This window comes from Octopus sinensis, linkage group LG7 (assembly GCF_006345805.1).
Source record: "Octopus sinensis linkage group LG7, ASM634580v1, whole genome shotgun sequence".
NCBI classification, from domain to species: Eukaryota; Metazoa; Mollusca; class Cephalopoda; order Octopoda; family Octopodidae; genus Octopus; species Octopus sinensis.
The window spans coordinates 104,811,330-104,831,602 of record NC_043003.1 but is presented as its reverse complement, the minus strand read 5'-3'; the positions used below and the strand labels follow the sequence as shown (position 1 = coordinate 104,831,602).

Sequence of the window (20,273 nt, the reverse complement as noted above, 5' to 3'; positions counted from 1 at the left end):
ATGTATGTAGCGAATCCTGCATGCATGAAGTGGATTCGATCCACCATAGCCAAATTTAAACTAACACTGCTACGGAACTCCCCCCCCCCCCCGATGGAACAATGGTTTTTCTCTGACAGCAGTTTTTACATCTTCCAGATGCCTTTAGCTCCGCCAAAATAATGTCTCCACTACTTGACCCTTTCTAACCTCCTCTGCTTCACCAAAGCTAGAATAGAGATAACAACACCACCAACTGAATCTATTGTTCTCAACGATATATCTATCCTTCTGGATCTTAATATAAGTAAGCACATCCCAAGCAAAAATCAGTTAGTCACCACTCGGTGACGAGTCAGCAGGAACGTAGTCTGGCTGACCAGCCTTGGTCAGAGGGAGAAATGAAGTTTACTGTCAGCAACTTGAGACAAATACCTGACAATTCTCTCTGGCTCTAATTCCGTTCTCTTACAACACCATTCTATCGCTATCTGTGAATTACTACTATCTAGTTGCATACGTAAAACTAGGTAAAGAAACATTCTACTGCAGCAAACTTAACTTTCGCATGCTTTTGGATTTATCAACCTGTCCGTCGAGGCAAGGTATTGTAACGTAACAGTAAATAAATACTTTCTTTAAACTTCAGGCATTATAAATGTTGGCATGGAGAGGACGGCAAAAACTGCCGGTTTGCCCACCCGACAACCCCGCCAGAACTACAGGGGCCTTAAAGAGAAGAACTTTACTGAGGAAAGGCAAGAAATGTCTCCCAGGAAAACATTCAGAAAAGAAGTCTGCTCCTCAGATGTTCTGCGCAACGCAGCAGCTGAACAAGAGTCTTTTTTGTGCATGGAGCAAAGGATTGTCCAGAAGCTAACCTGGCTGCACCAAGCAGAAACAAGGAACCTTGCCCACCACTATGCAAGACCACCACAATCAACAGACACGGGATGGCCTCCCCTAACGCCTGCACAGTCATCACCCCAATACTTTTACTAAATATTGGGAGCCTGTTGCCTGTTCTTTCCTGAGAGATTTTACTGCATGCAATCAAGCCCTATGCATAGCACTCATGGAAACTCACCTCAGCCCTGACATAGACGACGCAGAAGTACACGTACCAAACTATGCCATACTGCAGACAGACAGAAGGGAAAGGAGCCATGGTGGAGTTGCTGTATACATCCGTGATGACCTCACACCCCAGGTCTTACTGTCATACTCAAATTCGGTATGTGACACTCTAATTGTATACATAAGACAACATAATATAGTCATATGCAATACATATTGGCCACCTGATGCTCCAAACCACACAGGAAAGTTTGAAGATTGCCTCACAAGAATTAAAGAAATCCTCATGAATCTGGAACACCACGTGACCATATTTCTTATGGGTGATTTCAACTTCCCCAACGTCAAATGGCCTGAAGGTCTCATACTCTCAGGAATGACTCATTGCAATCAAGCACAGGTGGAGTCCCTGCTCAACCTCACCAATGCCTTATTCATGGAGCAAGTTGTACTCAAGCCAACTAGGGCGAATAACATTCTGGATATCTGCTTCACGAACAATATGGACATCATTCATGATGTGAAAGTGACACCAACATTAGTCTCGGATCACAACATAATAGAGCTGTCTATACTTGGGCCGAAAGTAACCAGAGACATACAGCCTAAAGGAAGCACCCAAAGTCTCTCCAATCTGAACTTCCACATAGCAGATTGGAAATCGATCCAAAGAGATCCTCAGAGAGGACTGGCCGGAATGTCTCTCCACACCAGACATTGACATGAAACTAGAATGTTTCATGTCTTCTGTGCAAGCCGTATGCCAGAAATATGTCCCAGAGCACAAGGCCAAAACAAATAGGAGCAAGATTCCAAGAGATAGGAAGATCCTCATGAGACGACGGACGAAGGTTGCAAATCGTCTCAACCAACATCCCAAAAGTAGCGAAATGTCCCGCCTAAAAACAACACTGATTGAGATCGGAAAAAGGCTGCAACAATCCTATGTGAGGGAGAAAGCAGACAAAGAAGCCTTGGTTATAAAAAACATTTAGTCAAACCCAAAGGCCTTCTTTCATTATGCGAAAGAAACAGCCTCAGTACACTACAAGATAGGACCCCTCCTCCAAAAGGATGGCTCCCTCATAGACAGTCCAACTAAGATCAGTGAGATACTGAATGACCAGTTCAAAAGTGTCTTTTGGAACACAGACAAGTGAACGAACCAGTGGACTTCTTTTCCGCCTCGCCTATAACCAGCGAGGCAGTTACAATAGAATACATTGACATTAGCGAAGAAGATGTACTACTAGCCATAGATGAAGTGGACACAAACTCAACTGCTGGTCCTAACGGTTTCCCAGCAATCCTCCTCAAATCGTGTAAACATGCCTCTTCCAGAGCTTTCTTACAAATAGCAAACTGCCAAGCAAGCTGAAGGAGGGAATAATATGCCCAATACATAAAGGGGGAAATAGAGCAGATGCCAAAAACTATAGGCCTATCTCTCTGACTTCACACATCAGCAAAGTCATGGAACAGATAGTCAGAGGGAAACTAATCGCATTCCTTGAAAAAAATAACTTGCTAAGTGAAACCCAACATGGTTTTCAGCCAGGTAGGAGCTGCCTGACCCAGCTCTTACAGCATTATGACTGGGTGTTGAGGCAGTTACTCAACAAATCAAATGTGGACGTAATATACCTTGATTAAGCAAAAGCTTTTGCCAAGGTGGATCATGGTATGATATGCCACAAATTGCATGACCTCGGCATAGCTGGAAAACTTGGAGTGTGGTTACATGACTTCCTGAAAGATAGGAGTCAGGCAGTAGTGGCTAATGGAGCCACCTTTATGAACACACAAATAGTGAGTGGTGTTCCACAGGGCACTGTCTTGGGACCACTGCTTTTTATAGTGGCCCTCTCAGATATGCCCTCAAATGCCTGGATAGCCACTCTGGCAAGCTATGCAGATGATATGAAAGTCTCACAGAAAATACAGAACCCCAGCAGTGTTGCACACCTGCAGCAGGAGTTGGACTCAATTTACAGATGGGCTGAGGATAATAATATGCGGTTTAATGCTGAAAAATTCCAGGCCCTGCGCTACCAGCATCCAAAACTGAATATTAAACCTACAGGGTCCACAGGTCCACAGGGAATTTCAATCCCAGAGCCTAAGTCAGTGAGGGACCTGGGTATCGACATGAGTGAGGATACCTCTTTCCAAGTGCACATTACCAGGATGGCGGCAAAGTGCAGATGACTGGCTGGATGGATCCTAAGAACATTCAGAACCAAAGATAAGGAAACCATGATGGTCCTCTGGCAGACATTCGTCCTCAGCTGCCTGGATTACTGCTCACAGCTATGGTCACCCACCAGTGTGAGATTAACAGCGGACCTTGAAGCAATCCAGAGAAGATTCACAAAGAAGATCGTCTCTTTGCAACAGCTCAGCTACTGGGAAAGGTTGAAACAGCTAAGTCTCTACTCCCTGGAGAGAAGACAGGAGAGGTATGCAGTAATATATGTCTGGAAGATCCTGGAAGGAATTGTGCCAAATTTTGGCATTGTAAGCTACACCAATGCTAGAACAGGACGACACTGCATAGTGCCAAAGATCCCAGCAATGCCATCACGCTTCAAGACCAGCTTCTGCAACAGCCTGGGTTTCAAGGGCCCACAGCTTTTTAATATTCTCCCAAAGGGTCTGAGGAACTTGCACAAAGTAGATGTAGCGGTTTTTAAATCAAAGCTGGACCCCTTCCTGTCAAGAGTCCCAGATGAACCTACCTCACGGCAAGAGGTGCAAATGAGGGTAGCTATATCAAACTCCATTCTTCATCAAGTGCCACATATTAGACGAGGTTCGTCGTAATAACAGTGTAGCACAAAATGGCGGTGCATCAGCATGGTCGCAGCTCTGAGCTGAAACTAAAAAAGAATAAAATATATATATATATAAATTATATATATATATATATATATATATATATATATATAACTCGTGACTGTTACCTCCCGTGTTGTTTCTGCAGCTTTTTACAGCAGCACTGAAGTGTCCTCTCCAGTTTTGCGCAGGCAAGATGGCAAAATGGCAGAATCCCCAAGGACATACTCTACGGAGAGCTTGCTAGGGGTACTAGGTCTGTGGGTAGACCGATCTTACGTTACAAAGATGTTTGCAAAAGGGATATGAAGGCCTGCAACATCAATATTAGCGGTTGGGAGGCAGTTGCTGGCAACCGTGGAGAATGGCGACGTACCGTAAAAGAGGGAATACAAAGGAGTGACAGAGAGAGAGAGAGAGAGGAGAAATGGAAAGAAAGGAAGAGACGTAAACAAGAGATTATGGCACTACAACCAGCCAGGAACAGTCTTCGCTACATTTGCGGTACCTGCCAGAGGGAGTGTTTGTCCAGGATAGGACTACACAGCCACAGCAGGAAATGTATCAGGACATGAAATATAAAAGCCGAACTAGACTACTTCATGCGCAACTCCATTGTCTCCCGAGACAGAAAGGATGCCAACAACAATATATATATATATACTAGCAACTAATTCCGGTTTCACTCGGTTGGTTTGGATAATGTGGCTGTAAAATCTGCTCTGTGTAAGCATTCAACTTGTTTGGACACGCTTACGTTAGAAAACAATTTTAGAATGACTTTTTTCTGTCAAAACGCTAAAAATAACTGACCAAGAACAAAAAAGAAATAACCAAGATTCAACCAAATCAAAAAATAGACCCAAATACTGAGAGAACAAAAATGTACCATCCCACTTCCACTGAGCATGCACACGCACACACACACACATTCACATACCCCCCTTTTACATACAGACACACATACATTCCCACAGAGTTGAACTGCTGTTTGATTTATTTTTTCCAGCATACACCACCAAGTATACCATCACCCCTTCCTTTCTTATTCATAAACACAAGAGTATTATTATAGTAGATTATCTCAGTAATCATGGGAGCTATTTTATACATATATATATGTGAAAGAAAAAAGATGTTCAGAATGCTGGATGGTTGTAAAAATATATATTTATTTACATATCACATATTATTTCTTCATATTAGTGCTTTCAACTACTCCTGTAGTTTCATCAGAAATCATTTCTGATGAAACTACAGGAGTAGTTGAAAGCACTAATATGAAGAAATAATATGTGATATGTAAATAAATATATATTTTTACAACCATCCAGCATTCTGAACATCTTTTTTCTTTCATATGTATTAAATCTGTACATCACCCCCAATACTTCTAACATATACATATATATATAAAAAAAAAAAAACTCAAATTATTTGCGGGAAGGACCGTTTCACCGAAGTCGTGTCTCACCTTTACCTTCGAAACGCGGAGTAGACGAAACAGAGGCGGCTGAAGAAGGGGAATTTTCTTTGTGTTGTACGTCTTGTACACTGTCTTTTCATTGTTTAACAAGATGTCCATTTCCATGGTCTTGTTTCTATGTTTTCGTTTCTCATTGTGTTCAACGTTTTTTTGGTGTCCTGTACCTATATATGCATGTATACATACATATAGATGTAGGTACGTGCATATATGTATGTATATATGCATATGTTTTATTTATTATTTTGTTATTATATGATGAAACGCCACACATCCTCTTCCAAGTAAGTTTTTATTCATAATATCTCTCTATATATAAACGGCAGTTTGTCTGTGCGTGTTTCTGTGTGTCTGTTTGCTTGTACCCTCACCCTGACCACGGCTTTCAACCGATTCTGATGAAACTTGACACACACATAGCCCAATGTCATAATTCAAAACTAACGCAGCGAAAATTTTGAAAAGTTCCCCCAGTTCTGAAAAAAATCGATAAATTCGACATGGGGTCGAGAATCAGAAACACAAACCGCAAACTCTCTAGGGGACGCAACTCCACCTTTTTTTACTCTCAAAAAAAATTTACCATAATTTGTTTCCATTTTTTTGCTATTTTTTGGCTATAACTCTCTAAAAATGCTTTATAGTTATTTCCCTTACAAACCTGAGCAACGCCGGGCGATACTGCTAGTATATATATATTTATATATATATATATATATTTCATATATATTTTTATATATATATATATATATATATATATATATATATATAGGGCCAATGAAAAATGCGGACGCATAGATACAATGTCCTTAACAATTAAACCTAGAAAAGTAGAGGACAAGAAATAACTCATTAAAATTAGAGTTTAAAATATCGCTACTAAAATTAAAATAAAAATTTTTTTTAATTATTCATTAAGTACAAGAAATAAAATAAAAAAAAAAATAAAAGTGAAATTGATTGAATTTTTAGAAAAATATGATAAAGTACCCTAAGAGGTATTTTTATCTTAAACCTTTTATTGATTACTTAATCAATAAAAACATATTTTTTTATAGATTGTATAGAAAAATTTCATAGAAACATCTACATCAAATGAATTTGAAAAAATTGCAAATAGTTTTTATCTTAGATGATCAAATTAAAAAGATACAAAAAATTTATTTTTTGCATTATTAGTGTTACTAAATAATGGAAATAATATAAAATATTAATGCAAATACACTTGCTCGCACATATAAATTTTAAAAACTGTTTAATTAAAAAACCGAAAGTGCAGGTGTATGGTCTATTTTTTGGCATGCTAAGTTATTTTTTTCCTATCATGTTTGAATAATATAAGAATATAGGATCTTTTCTGTCTGAACGACAGTTTTTAACATAATTTCTAGGTAACTAAAAAATTTTAAACTTCGTATACTGGTAGAATGTGTTTATAAAACATCTTTTTCTCTTGGCTTTATTGAGAAAATCCTATAGTTTGTAAGATATTTGTTTTTTTTTCTTCAATTTCGGCAATTTCAACCAATCAATGACCGTCTATTGAGGTGAAAACATTCTGTGCCGTATGAATATGTCCCTCATTTAAGAAACAGATTGGGTTTATTTACATTTCTGAAGAAAAAAAAGATACCCTCACCCCACCCCTAACCCTATCCCTAAAACAGATTGAAATGCAATAGATCGATACTAGGGTCATAATTATGGGTGACAATTTCATATGACACCGCTAGAGAAAACTGCCGATCAAACCGAAAAGATCTAGAATATCTAAATTTGAAATGTGAACATGTAACATTCTGTGTGTGTGTGTATAGATAGATAGAATAGACACATCTATACGGAACACAAGTAGATAAATTGTTGAATCGAAGGGAAATAACCACAGTAAATTTTCAATGTTACTTTTCGATACAGAGGAGGGACGAAGAGGAAGTGAGAGAGAAAGAGTCAGAGTGAGAGGGAGAGAGAGAGTGTGGTAATAGAAAGTGTGTGTGTGTGTGTGAATGTGTGACATTCTGTGTGTGCATCTTTACATACATGTTTAGATATGTGTAAACTGTAAATCGGGGATAGGCTTTTTATCTATATATCTAAGGAAACAAATTTTGAAATTGAAATCAAATGTCATTCAAACGTAATCTGCTTTGGACAAATATATCTATTTAATAAGATAAATAAATAAAACAAATTTTGTAATTGAAATAAAATGTTACTCAAAATGTGGAGGTTTTTTTTTTTTTGCATCTGAAGAAGAGAAAAGGAGCAGAGTAATTCTTTCGCCAAAGAACTCAGGCTGCCTCCTGATCAATGAAGAAGTTTTGAGACAACTTCCAGGTGACTGCTGCACCTATTATAATACAGATGACAAATGATCCTGCTGAGGCTGAGTGCTATTCACTTGAATTTCTAAACTCTTTGACACCATCAAGAATGCCTCCTCGTAATTTGAGTTTAACATCCAGCTCTATAGTAATGCTTCTTTGTACCATTTCTATCCAGAATGGACTCTGCAATGGTACAAGACTGGAAATGGTGGCCATGCATCAACATTCAATCGAAGCTTCCTTGATTAGTGGCTCACTAATTGGCAGACGTGTCCTCATCCCCAGAATAAAGCTGGCTCCAAGCAACCCTAACTTGCCATTCACCTTGGAGAGAACCCAGTTTCTGTCCCCATTTGTCATATGTCATGAGTATTAACAAGTTACAGGGGCAGACATTTGAGAAGGTGGGATTGTTCTTACCTCAGCCAGTGTTCAGTCATGGGCAGTTGTATGTGGCATACTCTAGAGCTTACAAACTCTCAGATGTAAGGGTTAAGGTGATGGAGACAGACAAGGAAGCAGAAGAGGGCGAACTGTTACTAAGAACATTGTCTGCCGAGAGGTACTGAGTTGAAGGAGTGGAGTGTTTTCAGAAATTCTGGAGACCCTTGATTGTATTAAATATCTGTCACTGGTTTATATGTATACACACACACACATTATCTACCTATATAAAAGAGGAAAAAAACTTGCACACTTTGGCTTTGGTAAGGATTCAATGGCACTAGATGTGCTAGGATTGAGCTGAAAATTGGCAGAGATACTAAATGCGTGGTGAGGATGAGACCCGCAATGGTTAAAATTTACAAGCTATAAAGATGTGGTTGCTATGGCAAAAAGAGTGATATTTTATCGATTCAAGGGGGCCCGGAGCCCCTCTAGGTTTGTGCGATTAGCTTTTAATGCCCAGCAGCATGCACTGCAGGCTGTTGTGCATAATAAACATACATTTTGTCGTGAAATTCCGGCTACTAGGAAACAAGTTTTCATTGTGAAAAAACGAGTGCTTTTTGTCCGCGTTTTCTTTTTAATCCTTTCCATAAATCAACTATCGTAAAAAATTTCAACCATGACCTCACATTTTCTATGTATGTGTGTGTACCTTAAAAGACGTGATTAGACAGAGGTCCAATAGAATTGAATGGACCGGCCGCTGGTCAAGATGTTCTTATAACTCAAATGTCCCTCACTCCCTCCGATAAGATCTACATGTTTAAGCAGCTTCAATTTCCTATCAAACTCTCCTTTGCAATGACAATAAATAAGGCACAGGGTCAATCATTGCAAATGGTTGGTTTAAATCTCACAGAGCAAGTGTTCTCCCACGGTCAACTTTACATTGGATGCTCCCATGTTGGCAGGCCACAAAGTCTATACATTTGTGCATCAGAAGGGAAAACGAGAAACATTTCCTACAAAGAAGCATTCCACTGAAAAGACAGCATTTCTTCACATCTTTCAAATCACCCCAGTCATCTGCCGCCTCAAAAGCTTTGTGGTCGCCGTGCCAGCCAACGTAACTCAATGACACACACCTTCACTCTCTCACTCTATCTCTCTTTCTCACCCTCTTTCTCTCTCACATACACACGTGCAAGCATGCATGCATGCACACACACACGTCCTTTTCACATACCTTCTTTCAATTTCTGCTCTCTGCAAATAAAATTTTTACGGATACGACTGCTTACAAAAATAGGGATTAATGTATAATTTCTTTATATGTTCATAATAAAATAAATGTTTTAATGATTAGACAGAGGTCCAATAGAATAGCTCTCAGAAACAGACTACATGCAAATTCTTTCTTCACAACCCCTGAAGGTGTATTCTGACAGGGTGGGGGGGAAAATTTTCATACAGCTGGAGGCTCCAATCGAAACAGGGGACCCGAAATGATAAAGTTGAGAAATGCTGCTATAGATTATGCCTAACCAAAAACGATCACAACAACATCAGCCAAACAGACCGGGTGAAACCGGGCTTAACTGCTAATGAATATATTAAAACAGTATTAATCATGTAGTTACTGTGTTATTAGTTTAACCCTTAAACAATCAGTTTATTCTGTTAAATATAATGCAGCTATCATCATAATAATAATAAAATAATGAAATTATTGTATACAGTGCTCAGGTGCACCACAACTTGTCAGAAAGTGCATATAAAGTGTATGCAGTAATGTAGAAATGTCTGGAAAGCGAACAGATACATGCCTGTGTGTGTATGGAGGGGAGAAAATCAAGTGTAGTGTTGGCGAATCTCAGGAAGCATGGAAGTCTTGAAGGATGCAGTGCTCCGACAACTAACAACTGATGCTGGCAGTTTGTTCCATGCTTCAGCAACTCTCAGCATGAAAAAATGTTTCCTGAGGTCATGGGAGCTGTGGTGTTTTCTTACTTTGTAAATATGTCCACGGGTGTTAGATGGGTGGAGTTTGAAAAGGTGCTCAGAGTTATTGTTTGATCATCATCATCATCATCATCGTAAAACGGATGCTAAACGATGATGATGATGATGAAAGAAAGTTGTAATTGAAAAAAAATTAGTAGAAATAATCTTGGGTATCCTTTTATCTCAACTATTCAATGAATTCACCATTAAAATCAATGGCTGCTTCTATACAGAGTTGGAAGCGTTAATACGTCTGAATAAGATTATCTTTGTCAATTTTGGACATAGTGTTTGTTATGGCCTATAAGTTTACACATTAAAAATTTGATATTACAAACTTATATATTTTAAGAAATCACATAACAGCAATTTAAGCAAAACTGACAATTATAACCCTGAAGATTTTTAAAAATAGCTAGAGTCATTTCTACATTTTGCACTCAATTTGTTCACTATATATTTTTCCAACTGCAAATAGAAAGTATTGTGTTATCTCATAATGCAAACTTTAACCCTTTTGTTACCATATTTATTTTGAGATGCGCTGTGTTTCTTACAATTAATTTTAAATATAACAAAGAATTTAGTAAAATAACTTAGTTATCATTAAGCTAGTGTTAGGGACATAAATTGTGACTAAGGTTTGGTGGAAGATTTTAATGCAGAATTTTTGAAAATAAGACATTTGTACTACAGAGCCAGAGGCGGTTTCAGGCGGGTTGGTAATGAAAGGGTTAAAGAAAGTTATTCTTTTGTGTCTTTAGAAAATTCATTTTTTACTATTTTTTACTCTTTTGAATTACATATATTCTACATGAGTTTAATTTGATAACACAGTACATGTGATTTAAAATCTTTGAATAATGAGTTTTGTCAAGAAAATAAAATTAAAAAATAAGACAAATATTTTAGCTTAATACAAAGAAATTTTTAAATCAAAATTATTGACTTCAATTTTAAAAATTTGCAATAAAAAGTAAGCAAGAAAATTGCATGATAGTGGTGTTGGATGTAGCATGCAGTCCAGCATATAACTTGTTAAACATATATCTTATGCTCCTTTTCTATAGTATTTAGCAATACATTGGTGCCAGGAAACTGTCCATGAAACCAATAATGTAGAATTTAAGTTTCTAATCATTTTAAATCATAGAATAAAATTCAAATTTTTCAATTTATGAGGGACAACAAATGAACAACACCAGATGACTTAAGTTAGAATATCATTAATACCTGGTTTAATTTTAATGAATAATTATGTATGGACAGGCAAAGAATTGAGAATATTACATGTTTCTTGAGTTAATGTGTCAGTTGTAGCACCACACCTGAAAATATAAAATATACCAATACCCTCTAATTGCCTGTAGTTGTTAAAATTGTTGTACCTTGAGTCCTCTACAAAAATCTATTCAGGGTACTTTTTCATATTTTTCTAAAAATTCAATTAATTTCACTTTTTGTTTTTTATTTTAATTTTACTTTTTGTACTTAATGAATTAATAAAAAATTTTTTAATTTTAATTTTAGTAACAATATTTTAAACTCTAATTTTAATGAGTTATTTCTTGTCCTCTACTTTTCCACGTTTAATTGTTAAGAACATTGTAACTACGTGTCTGCATTTTTCATTGGCTATGAAAGCCACTGACCAGATCTGTGGCTGGTGCAAAGTCCCCACAAGACCCAAAATAACGTGGTGGTGGAACAATACTGTTGACAGGGCTATTAGACAAAAGAAACAGGCTTGGAAGGACTGGAAGAACGGTGGTAGCAGGGAAGTGTATCAGACTGCAAGAAGGGAAGCTAGGAGGCAGGTTTATTTAGCCAGAGGGGAAGCAGATAGGAAAAAATTTGCCAATGTCCTGCGCCGTGAGGATGAAAGACTTGAGGTATTTCGTGTTGCAAGACAGTGTGTAAGAGAGAATCGTGACATGGTAGGAGAAAAATGTGTTCGCACGGATGATGGCTCACTTGCGCTAAATGAGGATGCAAAGAGAGAGGTTTGGAGAAGCCACTATGAAAGGTTGCTGAATGAGGAAAATGAATGGGATAAAGAGAGTCTGCTGAATGTTGACCCAACAGAGGGACCAGCAATCCGAGTTGACAGTTCCTTAGTAGATAAGGCAATTAAAAGCATGAAAACAGGGAAAGCCCCAGGCCCATCAGGAATTACTGCAGAGATGCTCAAAATATCTGGTAGTGTCGGCTATAGCCTAGTCACCCGTATAGTTAACCAGGTGATACACGAAGGAGTCATTCCCAATGACTGGTGTAGCAGCATAATAGTCAGCTGCTACAAAGGTAAAGGTGACGCCCTAGATACAAATAACTACAGGGGTATCAAGCTGCTGGATCAGGTAATGAAGGTTACAGAGAGGGTTATAGCCCAACTAATTAGAGAGAGAGTTAGCCTAGATCAGATGCAGTTTGGGTTCGTGCCAGGGAAAAGTACTACTGATGCTATTTTCATGGTAAGACAGCTGCAAGAGAAATACCTAGCCAAAGACAAGCCCCTATACCTGGCTTTTGTTGATATGGAGAAAGCCTTCGACAGGGTCCCCCGATCCCTCATCTGGTGGTCAATGAGGAAACTAGGGATAGATGAATGGTTAGTGAAAGCTGTACAAGCCATGTACAGAGACGCTGCTAGTAAGGTGAGGGTTGGCACCGAGTACAGTGAAGAATTCAGGGTAGAGGTTGGGGTCCACCAAGGTTCAGTCCTCAGTCCCCTCCTATTTATCATAGTCCTCCAGGCAATAACGGAGGAATTCAAGACAGGATGCCCCTTGGAGCTCCTCTATGCTGATGACCTTGCTCTAATTGCTGAGTCTCTATCAGAACTAGAGGAGAAGTTTCAGGTATGGAAACAAAGTTTAGAATCGAAGGGCCTTAGAATCAACCTAGCCAAAACCAAAGTCCTAATAAGTAGGAAGGTAGACCAATCACAAACGCCTTCAGGTAGATGGCCCTGCTCGATCTGTAGAAAAGGTGTAGGTAGAAACTCTATAAGATGCATCCAGTGTAAGCTATGGACACATAAGAGGTGCAGCAATGTCAAAGGAAGGCTAACTAGGAAGATGGTTTTTGTATGTGGCAGATGCTCAGGAACAATTAACACTGAAAATGCTCTGAGACCAACTTCCGTCACTTTCCAGGGAGAAAAGCTAGAAGTAGTTGATAGTTTCCGTTACCTAGGTGACCAAGTCAGTAGCGGGGGTGGGTGCGCTGAAAGTATAACTGCTAGAGTAAGAATAGCCTGGGCAAAGTTTAGAGAGCTCTTACCCCTGCTGGTGACAAAAGGCCTCTCGCTCAAAGTAAAAGGCAGACTGTATGATGCATGTGTACGTACAGCCATGCTACATGGTAGTGAAACTTGGGCTGTGACTGCTGAGGATTTGCGTAAGCTCGCAAGAAATGAAGCTAGTATGCTCCGATGGATGTGTAACGTCAGTGTTCATAATCGACAGAGTGTAAGTACCTTGAGAGAAAAGTTGAACCTAAGAAGCATCAGTTGTTGTGTGCAAGAGAGACGTATGCGCTGGTATGGTCATGTGATGAGAATGGCTGAAGATAGTTGTGTGCGAAAGTGCCACACCCTGGCAGTTGAGGGGACCTGTGGAAGAGGTAGACCCAGGAAAACCTGGGTCGAGGCGGTGAAGCACGACCTTCGAACTTTAGGTCTCACCAAGGAAATGACCAGTGACCGAGACCTTTGGAAGTATGCTGTGCATGAGAAAACCCGGCAAGACCAGTGAGAACAGTCAAAATCAAAATCAAACCAAATTGAGGTCGATCAACATCAGGGCCCCCGTGCAGGTGACACGTAAAAACACCATCCATTCGTAGCCGTTTGCCAGCCCTGTCTGGCCCCCGTGTCGGTGGCACGTAAAAGCACCAGCCATTTGTGTTCGTTGCCAGCCTGGCCTGGCCCCCGTGCCGGTGACACGTAAAAGCACCATCCGTTTGTGGCCGTTTGCCAGCTCTGTCTGGCCCCCGTGCCGGTGACACGTAAAAGCACCATCCGTTCGTGGCCGTTTGCCAGCCCTGTCTGGCCCCCATGTCGGTGACATGTAAAAGCACCATCCGTTCGTGGCCGTTTGCCAGCCCTGTCTGGCCCCCATGTCGGTGACATGTAAAAGCACCATCCGTTCGTGTCCGTTGCCAGCCTCGCCTGGCCCCCGTGCCGGTGACACGTAAAAGCACCATCCGTTCGTGGCCGTTTGCCAGCCCTGTCTGGCCCCCGTGTCGGTGGCATGTAAAAGCACCATCCGTTCGTGTCCGTTGCCAGCCTCGCCTGGCCCCCGTGCCGGTGACACGTAAAAGCACCATCCGTTCGTGGCCGTTTGCCAGCCTTGTCTGGCACCTGTGCGGGTGGCATGTAAAAAGCACCCACTACACTCACGGAGTGGTTGGCGTTAGGAAGGGCATCCAGCCGTAGAAACACTGCCAGATCTGACTGGGTCTGATGAAGCCTTCCAGCTTCACAGACCCCAGTTGAACCGTCCAACCCATGCTAGCATGGAAAGCGGACGCTAAATGATGATGATGATATATATATATATGAAATATATTTTCAGAGCATTATGGGAAACTGAAGTTGTTCACATAAGACAGAAATTACACGAACTGTAGTTAGTAAGTACTCGGTGCCCAATATCTTGTCAGGACAACAATAGGAGCATATATGTATTTACAAGGTGTTATCTGCATAATTGAAACAGTGAGATAAAGCAAGACATGACATGTGCATTGCGGGTTCATACTTCTCTTTCTGGTTTTCTACTCAAAACTATTTACAAGTCACAACCGTCTCACTAACCTGCGGTCATGAAGAGCATATCGCACTCCAACGGTTGTGAGAATAAATATAAAAAACAAAACAGTGCACACACTGTTTGATGAACAATTTCAGAAATTTATTTAACAAATTCCAAATTCAGCAGCAATATTTTAAGCTTTTTTTTCTTCTTGTTCTGTACTTTTCCAGGATTCTGCACCTACATTTTTCATTCTAGTCCACCTTTTTCCAGGCAATGCTTCTACTATTATAATTAATTATATTTATCTTTATAATTTATAATTGAAAAAAAAAAATGATTCTATTGTAAATATTTTTAAAATTCAGGTTTTGTTCAAACTTAGAAATTTTGTTTACCCATTATAAAATAATGTTATATTGTAATTAAATAATTAATAATGTTTTTTAATGAGTGAATTTTTCTTATTTTACTGTTTTTAATATTTATATTTTAATGCAAAAATAGAATAATAAAAGTTAATATTGCAAAAAAAAAAAATCACAAAAAAATCACAACTTTTGTAAAAACTAACACTTCCTTTTTCCAAGCTGAGATTCGAAACCGAATCTAAGGATTCTCGCTCATCTGATCCACCACTGGCCAAACAGGCACGAAAGAAATTTCTTTGTTCTGTCAAAAAGTGATGGATAGTTTTTCTCTTTGACCTATGACCTGAGCCGTGTCATTTCAGGTTCAAGTGGACAGGAGGCAACCTACATAGGTAGAAATTACTCCTGTGGTATGTTTGTCTTTCTAGCTGTCATGACCATTATAAATACAGTCAGACATACGACAAAGGCAGATAGCCATCACCAGGCGAACTGTCAAGAGACAGCCAGCAAGTATCTTGTGCCAGTCAAGCAAACAGAGAACCACATATTCAGCATGAACGACCCAACACAGTAGCAGAACATAAACAAACACCACTGAATGACCAACGCACACACAGACACAAAACATGCCCGGTTCTACCTCATAACATCGACACAATATTTTCCCTGTTTTTCTTCTTCGCCAAATCGAAGCAAGTTGGTAATGTTATGTGGTGAATTTTCTGCTGTATACAACACGTAAATGCAAGTGTCGATTAAATAAATTATTTAAACAACAATCTGATGCTTTCCAATTGCTTTACTTTGATGTTGTCTACGTGTCTACTTCATCTGCTACACCTTTCCCACTACACTTTTTTATGCTTAACTAGCAGTATCGCCCGGCGTTGCTCGGGTTTATAAGGGAAATAACTATACAAGCATTTTTAGAGAGTTATAGCCAAAAAATAGCAAAAAAATGATGGTAAATTTTTTTTTAAATCGTTGACTCATCGTAGACATTTTTAGAGAGTTATTTCCCTTATATATGCCAAAAATGCATTAAAAATGGGAAAAATTGATGGTAACTTTTTTTTAAAATCGTAGACTCATCGTAGACGCGCGCTAATACCCAGAAGGGCTCGATATGAATCACGACTATAAGATACCCGGTTTTGGTTAAACTGCACCGCAAAATGTGGGAGTAGTTAGGAATCTAAATCATAGGAGACAGACAGCACACAACCTCTCTTTTATATATAAAGATATCTTTAGAGAGGGTTTTCTCCAAAATATTCGTCTCGACGAACGCATTCATTTGTGAATTCAAATAGATTTTTTCTCTAAAAAAGACAAAAATATTATAATTTCTTAAAATTATCACTGTTTTTCATCATTTAAAATCTTTTTTTTTCTTTTTGTAACTAATATTTTTTGACAAGGTTTATACCATTAGATTCTTCTCGTGTAGCTCTTTCATCTGAAGTAAATGCTGAACACAAAATAGTTATGAAAACAGGTTAGAAGATAGGCTAAATACTTCTTAGAAAACGGAGAAAAAAAAGAGGCCAGTAAACCGCTACATGGTGTCTCAAACATCGGCTCTTTACCACGAAGCTAAGCACTCCATGACTTGGTACTACTTGAGAACAGTGGTCCTGGTGCGCGCACTCGCGCATCCGCGCTAGCTAGTCGTGACTAGTCGATCCTACAACAACTATCTAGCAAAGTAAATAAAACACAAAATAATTTTTTAAACAAAGTAAATAACACACAAAACACAAAGGATCGACTAGTCACGACTAGCTAGCGCGGGTACGCGAGTGCGCGCACCGGGAACACTGTTCTCAATTAGTACCCATGACTTTAAACATCATCTTTTATAAGGATAAATATCTTAAAATGCCAAAAATATTCTAATTTGTTAAAGTGATCGCCACACCATCTTTTTATAGCTAATATTTTTTTAGTGGAGTTCCACCGTAAGATTAATCTCAGAGTTCTTTGGTAAGAAGCGCGACAACTCCCATTAGGTCCCTTTCGTCACTGCTGCGAACCGAACAAAACCTGCTCCAGGCCATATGTTTTGTGGCTTACTTACCATTTTTTCGTCACTTAAAGCATTACTTTTTTCGTAGCTTATACCTATTGAAGATATTTTCACCAAAAGATTCTTTTCAATGAGTATATTCTTTTAAACCCAATTAATTTATAATTTTCTTTTAAAATAACTGAGATGTTTTAATTCAAAGTCAGTTTTGCCATTTTTGACGTAACCTTTTTTTTAATAAACAAAACTTGAATTATCTCAAAATGTAGCCGAAGACTGGCCCATCATTGTTAAATAAAACCACATTCAGTTTGCATGAGAACTGAATTAATCACGAAGCCTAGAAATGCTCGCAAGGGACTAAAAGTTGGCCTTAAAAGTACATTCACAAACTGCCATGGGTGAGTGATCTTGGAGAGAGAGAGAGAGTATTTCTTTATTCACCATAAGGTTGAGAAAAAGAGGGGACGATACGGGGACAGACAAAACAAACATTGGGGTCAGGGTATCGAATGAGACGAAACGTATGAATAAACGAACAATTAAAATATATACAATTAAATGAGAATGAGTGATTAACAAAAAATGAAGCGGAGGACGCGGTTGACCCCACAAACCACATACTCACACTGAAGACTTTGCTTTCTCCTTTTTTATATTCTCGTTTAAACAGGTTCTTTCGCTCGCAACATACTTGCTATATACTTCCATCTTTTACGAAACACACTTTGCGACAGGCATTTCTTCTCCAGCCTTATTTTCCGTTTCATGTGGAAAACGAAAAAGTCGATTAGCTCGAGACTGGAGATAAACACGCCTGTTGCAATTCCTGAGAGAGAGAGAAAGAAAGAGTGTGTGTGTATTTGGTCACGCACTGAGCACTTTTGATGATAAGTTTGGTTTATCAGGTTTGACCTATTACTAAACATTAACAAAGGAGATAACAACTAAAGACATTCAAAGCATGGCTGCCAGTGGAGACGAACCAGTCTGTTTGGACTATGAATATTTATACCATCCCGATTTACTCAAGTCAGTATAAATATTAGTGTTTACTAACAGAACATTTAACTACAGCTTTTGTTACATCATCTTATTTATTGTTCGACTATTGTTATATCTATAAATATCTTTATAACTTGTGGAAACTGGGGGGGGGGCGTTTTTTTTTCCAAATATGATTGATGTGAGCAGGAAAATATAAAGATCTTCACCCGTTAACAAAACAAATATGTTCTTTTTTCGTTTACATATCAATTGTTGACATTTAAAAAAAAAACTTTAGTTAATGTTTACTGTCACAACATCAGTTTTTTTATCGCATTATTAAAGGTGATGCTAACAGGACCTGTTACATAGCATGTGTACCATCGATCTGCTTTCAATTTCATTCCTAATGCCGTTTGTTTTTCTACCAAAATAATTTCGAAAACGATTTTTTTTTTCTTTTTGCACCCTTCCCCGTTTCGAACCGATTTTGTGAGCATTAACGCACTTAAAAATGAGGAGAATTCATTTATGAATTTATTTCTTAACATTATGCATGGAATTTTTTTTTCGTTAAACTTTTTTCTATTACCCAAACGGGATCTTTACCTTTTGACCTACAGATTTAAAAAATAATTTTTTGTAACTAAACACTTTCAAACTTCGGACACTGGTAGAATGTGTCATATAAAACATCTTTTACTCTTAGTGTTGTTGAGAAAAACTTATATTTACGAAGTTATTTCACGTTAAAGTTCTCGTATTTTGGTAATTTCAACCAATCAATGACGTGTATTCAGCTGAATAAAATTACTGCCGGTGTTTGTCAACAACAACTATATGCGGTGTATTTTTCGTTTGTCACTGTTATTTATGACATCGTTCGTGCGTTTGTACTAGTTTTAAGGTTAGGGTAGTCATAAATAACAGTGACAAACGAAATATACACCGCCGGAAGTTGTTGTTGTTGACAAACAACAGCAGTAATTTTATTCAGCTGAATACACGTCATTGATTGGTTGAAATTACCAAAATACGACAACTTTAACACGAAATAACTTCGTAAATATAAACTTTTCTCAAAAACTCTAAGAGTAAAAGATGTTTTATATGACACATTCTACCAGTATACGAAGTTTGAAAGTCTTTGGTTACAAAAAATTATTTTCTAAATCTGCCGGTCAAAAGGTAAAAATCCATAATAATAATAATAATATATACCGCAGAAGTGCTTCAGACCTCTGCAGAGGTTAGTGTTTGTGAAAGTCTTGTGCAGAAAAAGTACAAGCATAGACACAACAAGGTAGCCCAAAACCTCCACTGGCTCTTATACTGTAAGTATGGATATGAGGTTACAGGTGCTTGGTACACTGGAAAAGGTAATGGACAAAAAGGGGAAGGCAAAAATCCTCTGGGACCTTGATTTCCAGACAGACAAGGTGTTAGAGCACCGAAGGCTGGATCTGATAACCTTTAGGAGGGACAAACAAGAGTGCCTAATAATCGACGCGGCAGTGCCAGGAGATCAACAGATCATCATGAAAGAAAGAGAAAAGGCTGATAGATATGGAGACCTGAGAATTGAGATAGCTAAGATGTGGCAGCTACGAGAGTCGAACATAAAGGTTATCCCTATTGTCATCAGAGCAGTGGGTTCAATACCACCCAATCAGAAAAAACATCAGGAAACCTTAGAAATACCCAACAATCTAGATGTATTGCAAAAGGCAGCATTACTTGGAGCTGCATGCATATTGCGTAAACTACTGTCTGTCTGAGGTCCTTGTTGTGACTTGACAAACAGTACAGACCCCCATTAGACACAATATCTTTAGTCATCAACCGCACGATATTGGATACTGTGTGACGTCTATAATAATAATAACTATCACTATGACCCGGCAACGCCGGGTCATAGTGCTAGTGCATGCATATACAGCTGCGTGCATGCGCACATACACGCGTGTTCTGTCCAAATCTCCAACCAATCACATACAGCTAGCGTATCAAGTTTCGGGCATTTTG

At 38.7% G+C, this 20,273-nt stretch overlaps 1 protein-coding gene and 1 long non-coding RNA gene across 3 annotated transcripts in view; one reads left to right on the top strand and one right to left on the bottom strand.

The window, feature by feature from the left end:
* Positions 1-510: 510 nt before the first annotated feature.
* LOC118764370 lies at positions 511-20,100 on the bottom strand. The gene is made up of 3 exons (XR_005000202.1): positions 19,955-20,100; positions 12,621-12,624; positions 511-522 (listed from the first exon to the last, which is right to left on the bottom strand). It is a non-coding gene; the product is annotated as an uncharacterized LOC118764370 (long non-coding RNA).
* Positions 18,012-20,273, top strand: part of LOC115214067 (peroxisomal 2,4-dienoyl-CoA reductase) — a 33,385-nt gene continuing 31,123 nt past the window's right edge. Inside the window, exon 1 of one of the 2 annotated variants that reach the window (XM_036505050.1) lies at positions 18,012-18,293. In XM_036505050.1, the coding sequence (XP_036360943.1) occupies positions 18,226-18,293 (68 nt within the window). In that variant the 5' untranslated portion in view covers positions 18,012-18,225. The remainder of the gene's footprint in view (positions 18,294-20,273) is intronic. The other variant, XM_029783108.2, reaches the window with a different exon arrangement.